The sequence below is a fragment of the Tupaia chinensis genome, unplaced genomic scaffold, assembly GCF_000334495.1.
Source record: "Tupaia chinensis unplaced genomic scaffold, TupChi_1.0 Scaffold000387_1, whole genome shotgun sequence".
In the NCBI taxonomy this organism is placed as follows: Eukaryota; Metazoa; Chordata; class Mammalia; order Scandentia; family Tupaiidae; genus Tupaia; species Tupaia belangeri.
In genome coordinates, this window is record NW_006159889.1 from 493,392 (window position 1) to 503,294 (window position 9,903).

Genomic DNA, 9,903 nt, shown 5'->3' on the forward strand with positions numbered 1-9,903 from the left:
TCCCTATTCCTGACCCTACACCAGACACATGCTCAGACTCATTTCAAACATGTTGGCCATTCTCACCCCTTGATCTAGTTCCTCCCAATTTCAGTACCCAGCACTTCCTCCTCAGGTTCCTGTCTTCCAGACCTAGAAGGGAGACCCCACTCACCTCTCATCTTGGCGATGGCCCCACAGCTCATGGTGGATGCTGGGCTGCTCTCAATTTATGATGGACTGGCTCCACCCCTTAGCTCACCCAGTCACTGGCCCTCCTTCTACCCGCTGGGCTCTATTGGCTGGGTTGCCCTGCCCTCCAGGCCTGGCCTGTCAGGTGGATGACTACAGAGATTGATGCTAACCTCAGCCTCATCTTGTGCACACCACTTCCTCCTGACTGCTCTCCTTGGAGGGAAAGTCCCTTCTCACTGTCTATACCACAGCACCTGGTGCTAAGGGAAGGACGGGTGCTGTGAGGCAATGGACCACCCCACATCCTGCTGTAGTCAGCTCCCAGGAAATGTGGGATTGAGACTGAGCACCTGGACTGGGTCATGTCTGTGTCTGGGGTCCTAGCATGGGCCAGAGTGCCTTACCATTCCCACTAGAGAACTTCCCTGTTCCCACCACTGTTTCAGCATGGGGCTTCCGCTCTGCTGTGAGTCTATCCAGGGTGGGGATTCTGGCCAGGAACTTGCCTGAGTCATTTGCAAAGGAAAAGGGTGTTTTCCTCTTCCTCTGCATCCCTGAGGGCTTCTTCAGTCATAGGTGGATTTCTCTGGTACTGAAATTCCTTCCCCTGAAGAACAGGGCCAGCTGGCCACGGTGCCAAAACTACCTTTTGTTCTCTGTGTACAGTGGGGATGAAGACAGGCTGGGGACAGGAGTGGGCAGAAAGTGTGCATAGACCTGGCAACATGGGGCTGGGGGTAAAGCGAGAAGTGGGAGCAGGTAGGGGCACTTGACACTGGGGCCTGAACAGATCTGGGGCACCTTGAGTGGCACAGGAGGAAGAACATGAGTGATGGAATACAACAGAACTGGCTTTGCATCCTGCTTTGTCAGGTCGCGACTGTGTCCTTAGGACATAAGGCTTACGTTTTCTGAGCCTGCATTTCCTTATGTGTAACCAGGTGGCAATGATATCTTCTCTGTAGGGAGTTGTAAGCGTTAGCTGCGATGATGCCTGGCAGGTCACCTTGTACTTGGTAGTTAACTATATTGATTTCCTTCTTTCCTTTTGGAGCCAGGGTTTGGGTTGAAGCCAGACCACAGAAAATACTCCTTTGAACTGGAGGTGATGCTTCCACCACCCAGAGGTTCACTATGTGAATGTAGGCAGACATACTCCCCTCCTCCTCTCTTTTTGCTACTTCTTCTTATTTTTGTGATAGCCTTATTGAGATACAAATCATACCACCATACAATCTGCCCATTCAAAGTGAGCAATTTAATGGTTTGCAATGTATTGACAGAGTTGTGCAATCATCACTATAATCAATTTTACAACATTTTCATCACGCCAGAAAGAAATACCTTGCGTTTTAGCTATTGCTCTCCTTTCTTTCCATTCCTCTGATCTTAGGCAACCACTAATCTGCTTTCTATCTCTGGCTTTTCCTGTTCTGCACATTTCATATCCATGGAATACAGCACTCCTCATTTAACGACTTACCTGTCCAGCAAATGCCCGGATTTGCAGTCAGTTCTTCCACATGCAGAATCCCTTTTCACAGTCTTTGTCTCGCTCCTACAGTCAGTTAGTATTCACTACGTGGAGCATTCGCACCACACAAGACTACATATTTTGTTTATGAATTTGTACACTATTGTGCACTCATAGTAGTATTCAGAATAAATAGAAATGATTATGCTGGATTTGTAGCTGGTGTGTCTTGTTGCTTTCCACCTCTTATCTATATGCTTTTTTTGTGGACATAACTACATTATTCTAGTGTGGTATCACATGATATCTATTCAAAAACACATACCATGTCATATGCATTTGCTACAATACACCGTAAGACATCCACCCTTATGTGTCTCGCTTATACAGGTAGGAACAGAACTCGGAACCCGCTGTTAAGTGAGAAGTGCTTGCAATATTAACTAGGATTATGATAAGGATGTGTTGAATCTGTAGATCCACTTAGGGAGTATTGATTCTTTTGTTTGTTTGTTTGTTTATTACCAGAGGGTTTGTGAGCTTGCTAGGGAGAGGAGAGACAGGAAGCATTCCCCCAAGGGGGTGTGGTTACAGTGCAATACGTCCTCCTCCATTTCTCTATCTTGTCAGGGGCATACCCGTACATGCACCCAGCATGCTTTTCAAGCTGCCAAGCAGGGGATTGGAACTGCAGTTGGCCACATGGGATCTGGCTCCCTTAACCACTATGCTATGGGGATGGTTCAAGACCTGATATTTTCACAGGGTTGCCTTGCTATTATTAAAATAATTTGTTTATAGGAATAGACTATATATTGACTTCTTGACAATATCGATCTTCTGATCCATGTTCTATGAGCCACCAAATTATCATGGATATAACTCCCATCATTAACTAGGTGTTATTTGACTTACAAGGTCTTAAAGTCAGCATGCGCAATAGTGTTACATCAAGCGGAAGTGGTATATACGAAACTGGGCTCTAGCAGTCCCTGAAGGCCCATGTAGGTTGCATGAGGAAGTAGCCCGCTCCTACATTAGCCTCCATAGCTTAAATCTATTGTCTCCTGGGGAATTCCACATGGTTAGTTGATGAGGAAGAGAAAACTCAGGCCTGGTTTACAGATGGTTCTGTGTGATGTACAGACACCACTTGAGAGCCGTGCCCCTTTCTGGGATATCCCTGAAGGAGAATGGTGAAGAGATATGTTTCAATGGGGACAGAACATCAAGCAGGACATTTGGTTGTCCATTATGCCTGGAAGGAGAAATGGCTAGGGTTAAGGGTCTAAATTGGTTAATGGGCTGTGGCCAATGGTTTAGCAGGATGGTCAAGGACTTGGAAGATAACTGGAAAATTGATAAGAATGAGTCTGGGGAGAGATATGTGGATAATCCTCTTTGAATTGGTTAATGATGTGAGCATATTTATGTCTCTTGTGAATGGGCAACAAAAGATGCCTTCAGTGGAAGAAGATGTTAATAACCAAGGTGGATAAAATGACCCATTCTATGGATACCAGTCAGCCTCTTCTCCCAGTCTTTCCTCTCATTTCCAATGGGCTCATGAACAAATTGGCCATGATGACAGGGATGAAGATTATACATGGGTTCAGAAATACAGATTTTATTCACTAAGGCTGGCTACAAAGCAGGATTGATTGAACTATGTTTGCTTCTTTTCCTACTACAGAGAGTTGGTTGTTAAACTTTAATATCATACCACTTGTTAAATCCTAGATTGCCAATTATTGGGTAAAGGACATTTGACACATTATAAAATCCTTGTGACTGCAAAGCAATGAGGATAACACTGTCTATGTCATATGGATGTTTGGAATATTCCAATGGATTATTGTAAGTAATAATTAAGAATAATATGAGGCACAAAAACCACACCCCATAAGGTTTTGCTTTTACCATTCTCATTACTATCACTGTTATTGTTGTTTTCACTGTTATTGTTATCATTATTAACAGTATTTTATTAGCTAGTCTGATCCACGTGTGTCCCTCTGTTGGCTCACACAAGATACAGCCCTTGGGAGAATCAAACACCCAGGGCTCAAGAGGCTGAGAACATGGGTGGTCTGGTTTCTGTGACTGACTATTGCTGGGCAGATGATGGCATTCCCAAGAACACAGCAGAGGAGGGAGCCTTGGCAATGGAAAGGTCCATGGCTGGAAGGCAAAACATCTGGGGTCTGGTCTCCTACACTGGGCCCACTTGGTTAAGAATCATTTTACCTTTCTGAGCTTTAACTTTCACAGCTGTAAAAGATGAGGAAGCTTGATATGTTGACCAGGAAGGAAGCAGTGACTTGGTCATGAACAGTATCAGTTACTCCCTCTGACCTGACTCATGACCAGGACTCGTAAATATCCATCATGGTCACTGCCATCATCATCTTCATCTCATTTGCAAAGTAGAGTCTGTAACACCTTACTCACAGGAGTTCTGGGAGGACCTGGAGAGAAAATAGACTGTAAAGTTTCATGAGGATGTCCCCAGGGACCAATAAGATGATCTTGAACATTTGTATTATTGCTGCCTCCTCATATTCGCTGCAGCTTCCTTCCCCAGACACAAGCTCTTTCTCGGGTACTCATCCTACCAACCAAGAGCTAATTCCCACAAGATCCCTGCCAGATGCATTTTCAGTCTGGGGCCAATTAGGAAGTCCCAGGTTGTTAGGAATGCTACCTTGCCCTCGCTTCCCCTACTCATTCGCCTGCCATCATCTCCTGGAGGCCTGGAGGCCTATCTGGTTCAGAACTGAGCTTCCAGAGTCTGGCCTTCTTCCTCATGCTAGCCCCTTACCAGTGATCATGGTGGGCTCTTGGGCTAGCAAGAGAGATTTCAGTTAGAGTTCAAGTTAAGCTTTGAAGTTAGATTTAAGCACATGATATTACAACTTCAGCTTTGGCCTGAGAGGCAAGGGCCCAGCTTCTGGTGTTGGCTTTGCTACTGTCTAGCTGTGTGACCTTGGCCATGTCCCTCATATTGTCCTGGTCATAGTTCATTTATCTGGGAAATAACACAAGTAGGACTGTGCTTGGGAGTCTTCAAGTAATTCTGTCATTTTGTAAGTCGAGCTGGCTGAAATTTCATCCTTTCTATGATGTCAGATTACTTCTGACCTCAGGCAAGTCACTGCACTTCCCTGAGCCTCCATTTCATGAGGAAACGAATGTCAGCCTGTACATTCCAATCTCCACTTCAGAGGCTCTCTTCACAGCGGAAGAGTGTCAATAACACATGTGAGAAAAATTAGGACCTTGACTCAGACAAGGGATGGGATGGTTATTTGCCTGTGGTTATGTCTTCAGAGAGAAAAGATTACCAAGGCAACTTTTTGTCTGCCCTGACTTCTGACCCAAAGCCTCCCCTCCCTCAAAATCTGTCGGCCCATCAGGCTGGGCCAGAGGAAGTAATGTGTATGTATGTGTGAAGGGGACCAGAGTACAGAGGAGGACTCCCTAATGGCAGTCATCTGAGATGATAGCCAAGTCTGGGAAAGAGCTGAGCATTGGAGTGAGGCCTGGGATCATAGTTTGCCCTCCTTTTCCCACTAGGAGCCATGAAGTAGGATTTTTCCCAACCTCACTGGAAATGCAGAGACTTGAGGTGAATCATGCTCTACAGTTGCTACCCAAGAGGTGTCCCCTTTCTGCCAGATGTGATGAAGCAGAGTGAGTAGAAGAGGGACAATCAGAAAGTAGACATGGGGATGAGACTGATCTTTATTAAGTATTTCGTGTTAAGCATTGAGCTCAAGGATGCATATATGTCCTTTCTACAATAGATCAGCATCATAACATTGTGAGAGAGATTAGAGTTTTCCCATTTCAGAGAAGTGGAGATTGGAGCTTGCCTCAGAAACCATGGCCATGTGGAGTAGCAATGGGCTCTGTTTGCACCTAGGCTCTTCTACTTATCAGCCATGTGCCCTCAGGCAAGGTTCTTGCCTTTCTGATACTGTTTTCTCATCCGCTAGATCTCTGTCTCCCAAAGGTTCAGTGTGTTTTGCAAAGTGGACTACATGTGCTGTTGACATTTGCCTTTAAAAGTGAGACCAATGTGGCCTGAGAAATGGTTCTGTTCTCTGAAGAGCCAGGGGACAGAGCTGGTCTGCTACATGGGCTGCATCAGAAGACCTTAACCAGGCCCAGCCCTGCCAAGGTTTATGAGGAGGCTGATAAAACTCCAGAGGAAAGGGGAGAAAGAGGCAGGGGCTCGGTCAGGCTGCTGGGCTATGGCTCTCCTTACCAAGGGTTCCACTAATACCTATCCGTAGTAGAGTGGGGTGCCTGCAGTATTAGATGGCCTGCAATGTCTAGAATCTTAGAACTCAGGACTGGTGTGCTGTAGTCAGTCCTGGGAAGAACATAGCGGGGGTGGTTCTGATTTGTATGATTTGCCAATTTCTATGGTGTAAATATACACATTGTGGCCAATTTCAAGCTAATAACATGAGGTCATGAACTTAGGATGAGTGTGTGTGCTGGTGCATCACTTTGTAGTATTTCCACCATGCAAATCTAGTAGATATAGACAGTCTCCAGAACACAAATAAGAAAATGTAGCAGGTCCCAGATCCAGTGGCTTGAAAATCATGCTGGACATGTGTACTCATGTGCACAAGATCCTGGGAGGAGAACAGAGGAGAAGGGATGGTGGCATGGCCATCCCTTTCACTGTGTCTGTTTCTCTCTCTAGTGAGCATGTGTGCCCTAAGGCAAAAACCTCTAAAAAAAATAAACAAAAAAACCCCCAAAAAACAATGTACCAAGATACTTCTATGTAAAGAGTCTTGAGTATTGATCACTTTTTAAAAAATTATAGTTATTGAGACCAGCAGTTGGCATAATGACTATGTCACTGGACTCCCATGTAGTCAACTGCAGTTCAAGTCTCAGACCTGGTGGCTTAAACTCACGCTGGACATGTGTGTGCATGTGCCCAAGATCCCGAGAGGAGAATGGAGGAGAAGCGATTGTGATGTGGCCATCCCCCCGGGGGGTGATTTCTCACTTTCTGTCTCTCTGTCTTTCTGGCAAGTGCATGTGCCCTATAGCAAAAACCTCTCCAAAACAAAACAAAACAAAAATCTAAAAAAAAATTACAATTATACTATTTATCTCTGATAAATGGTTGTATTTAACAATCAGTGCCCAATGAAATTGCTCTTGTGGCTTGTAGCTGACTAGAAAGGATCCTGGAATCTGACCTCCTCATTTGAATAGTTGATGAACTGAGGCCTAGAGAGAAGGCAGGGACTGGAACTTGCAATCTTGGAAAACATAGGCAGGACTTATCGAGGGTGGTCAACAAAGTAGCTCATTTAATTCTCCCAGCAACCCAAGGGAAGGAGTTATTATTAGCATTTTGCAGAGGAGCAAAAACTGAGGCAGAATAATGGCAAGTTTAAGAGAATAGATACTAGACTTGGATAGACCTGCATTAAAATTCTGGTTCTGCACATGTGAACCCTTGGGTAATTTCCCTCAGTCTTTTGGCCTCAACATCCCTGTATGCAGTGTGGAATGACACTGCTTACTACCAGATGCTGTCTGCCAGGACCTGGTTCAAGACCTGGTTAGGGAAGGTGCTCCATGGTCAACTCTTTTTTTTTTTTTTTTTAAAGGGAGATTTTTTTTTTGCTATAGGATGCATGTACTCACTGGAGAGACAGAGAGAGAGTCAGAGAGACAAAAAGAGAGAAATCACTCCTTGGGGGGATGGCCACACTGCAATCCCTTCTCCTCCATTTTCCTTTTGGGATCTTGGACATGCACACACACGTGCCTGGTATGAGTTTTAAGCCACCAAGTCTGGAACTTGAACTGAGGTCGACTACATGGGAGTCCAGCAATGTAACCATTATACCATCTGCTGGTCCCTCTGTGGTCAACTTTTAAGCGTCATCAGAGATGCTGGCTGACTAGTCTAAATGTGTTGATGGAGAATGGAGGAGGCTTTTTACTTGCCTGAGTATAAAGAATAGAGGTGAATCTAGTAGACATGGAGGGCTCAGGACATTGGGAAGTCTGTTCTTGACACTTCTGCACGGTGACCAGTTCCACCCCTGACTCCCTTGAGCTTGCCATGTCATCCAAGAAGTTGGAAAAGAAGATAGGCCACCCTCCCCCGCAAACCCCAGAGTGGCTCTGTCCCCAAGGGTTTCTTCCTTATTGGGTTCTTGTTGACAACATTTGTGGAATTCTCTTTTGACATCTCCATTGGGGACAGGGATAGTGGTGGCAGGGAACAGAAGAGTGACCCTTCCCCCACTCTCCTCGGAAAGCTTGATAAGAAGGCAGAGTCATAAAGTTTCAGTAACTCAGCCCACTGATAGAAACATGGGATGGTCCAGGATCCTTTGGTCTGTACTCCAAGCCCCAACAGACAAGGCTTTCTGGAGCCAGCACTGTCCTGGCCGGGTACAGAGGAGACAGAGGGCTCAGTCCCTGCCCTCTCAGAAACCTGGGTCTTTTCTGGAGACTGAGTTGTCTGGAATCCTGGTTGACTGGACTCAGTTGCCCAGGGGGCTTCCTGTTTAGTCCCTTTCCCTCAGAAGCAGGAGATGGCCTTTCAGTGACTTGTTTCTGCAGCTTATGAAGGTAAGTGGTCTCTGGGCTGGGAACTGTGGGTGGATTCCAGGTACCTGTAGGGACTGGTCAGGAGTAGCCAGGCCATCCAGCTTGTAGGTCCCATCTGAACCTATATCTTCACACCTCTCTGGCCCCTTAGTCTCATTTCACATGGTTCAGTCCTCATCTCTCATATCTCCATTCCTTCTCATTCTTTCCTCCTTCCTGGTCCCTCCTTCCTGCCTTCATTTATTCACTTAATACATTTTTCTTGATAGTTCCTCTGGGTCAAGCTGTGTTCCAGGCACTAGAAATAGGGAAACAAACAATACAACTTTCTGAGCCTCAGGTTAGGGTGAGAGACATATCCCTGAAAGGATAGTGACAGCCCATATGCTGGAAGAAGCTTTCAGCAGACCCAAGGGCCCACTCTTTGCTCCCTGGAGCCTGGAGCAATGAAGACAGAGACTCCTGGGCTGAGAGCATCTTGGAAGTGCCTCTAGAATCCCAGACCCCCAGACCAACCTTGTAATCTGCAACAAACCACTTGCTTTCTCAGTGGGTTGTTATGAGGATGATACCAAGTTAGTGTAACAATGTCTGGTGTACAGAAAATGCTCATTAAATATTAGATGTTATTATTATTATTGAAAGGGAAGTTATAAACTCACCCATATGTCCATACTTTATTCTAACTATTCTTACTCGATTGTCTAGAATTGTGTTAACAGGAGAGGGAGAAAGTTTTATCTGTGTTGTAAGATGTCAAAATTGATATACAACCCTCTAGGATTATTTTTTTGAGTACATTTACTCATTTTTTATTTTTAAAATTTTAAATTGACACATACTAATTGTACATACTTATGGGGGATAGGGGTTCTTTTTGGTACATAAATATAATGTGTAATAAGATACCCAGGGTAACTGACATATACGTCATGCCACATATTTATCATTATTTTCTGTGGAGAGCATTCAAAGTCCTCTTTCTGGCTATTCACATACACATAATAAATTATCATTAACTACAGTACCCTAATCTACTATAGAACACTAGAACTCATCCCCCTTATCTAACTGGCATTTTGTACCAATTAACTCACGTGTCTCTCTCCCTACCCCTTCCCTTCTTGGCCTCTGGTCATCACTATCGTGTTCCCTACTTCTATGAGGTCAGCTTTTTTGGTTTCTCTGTATGAGTGAGAACATGCAATTTTCTCTTTCTGGGTTATTTCACTTAACATTATGTATTTTAGGCTCATCTAGATGGCCTCACATACGGCACTTCATTTTTTTTTTTTTGAGAGGTTTTTGCTATAGGATGCGTGTGCTTGCCAGATAGACAGAGAGAGACAGAGAGACAGAAAGCGAGAAATCACCCCCCAGGGGGATGGCCATGCCACCATCCCTTCTTCTCCATTCTCCTCTTGGGATCTTGGGCATGCACGCACACACGCCCGGTGTGAGTTTAAGCCACTGGATCTGGGACTCGAATCGCAGTCAACTACGTGGGAGTCCAGCAACATAGCCATTACGCTAACTGCTGGTCCCTGGGACTTCATTTTTTCAAAAAAAGTTTACTTATTTATTTCATGAGCAAGACAGAGACAGGTACCCTGGACACTGTGATCCATACTTGGGCTTCCAGCCAGGATCAC

At 45.0% G+C, this 9,903-nt stretch overlaps 1 protein-coding gene across 1 annotated transcript in view; it reads right to left on the reverse strand.

The window, feature by feature from the left end:
• LOC102481575 (L-amino-acid oxidase) overlaps positions 1–185 on the reverse strand; it is a 117,296-nt gene extending 117,111 nt beyond the window's left edge. Inside the window, exon 1 of the mRNA XM_006153826.1 lies at positions 155–185. Coding sequence (XP_006153888.1) covers positions 155–185 — 31 coding nt within the window. The remainder of the gene's footprint in view (positions 1–154) is intronic.
• Between the last annotated feature and the right edge of the window lie 9,718 nt (positions 186–9,903).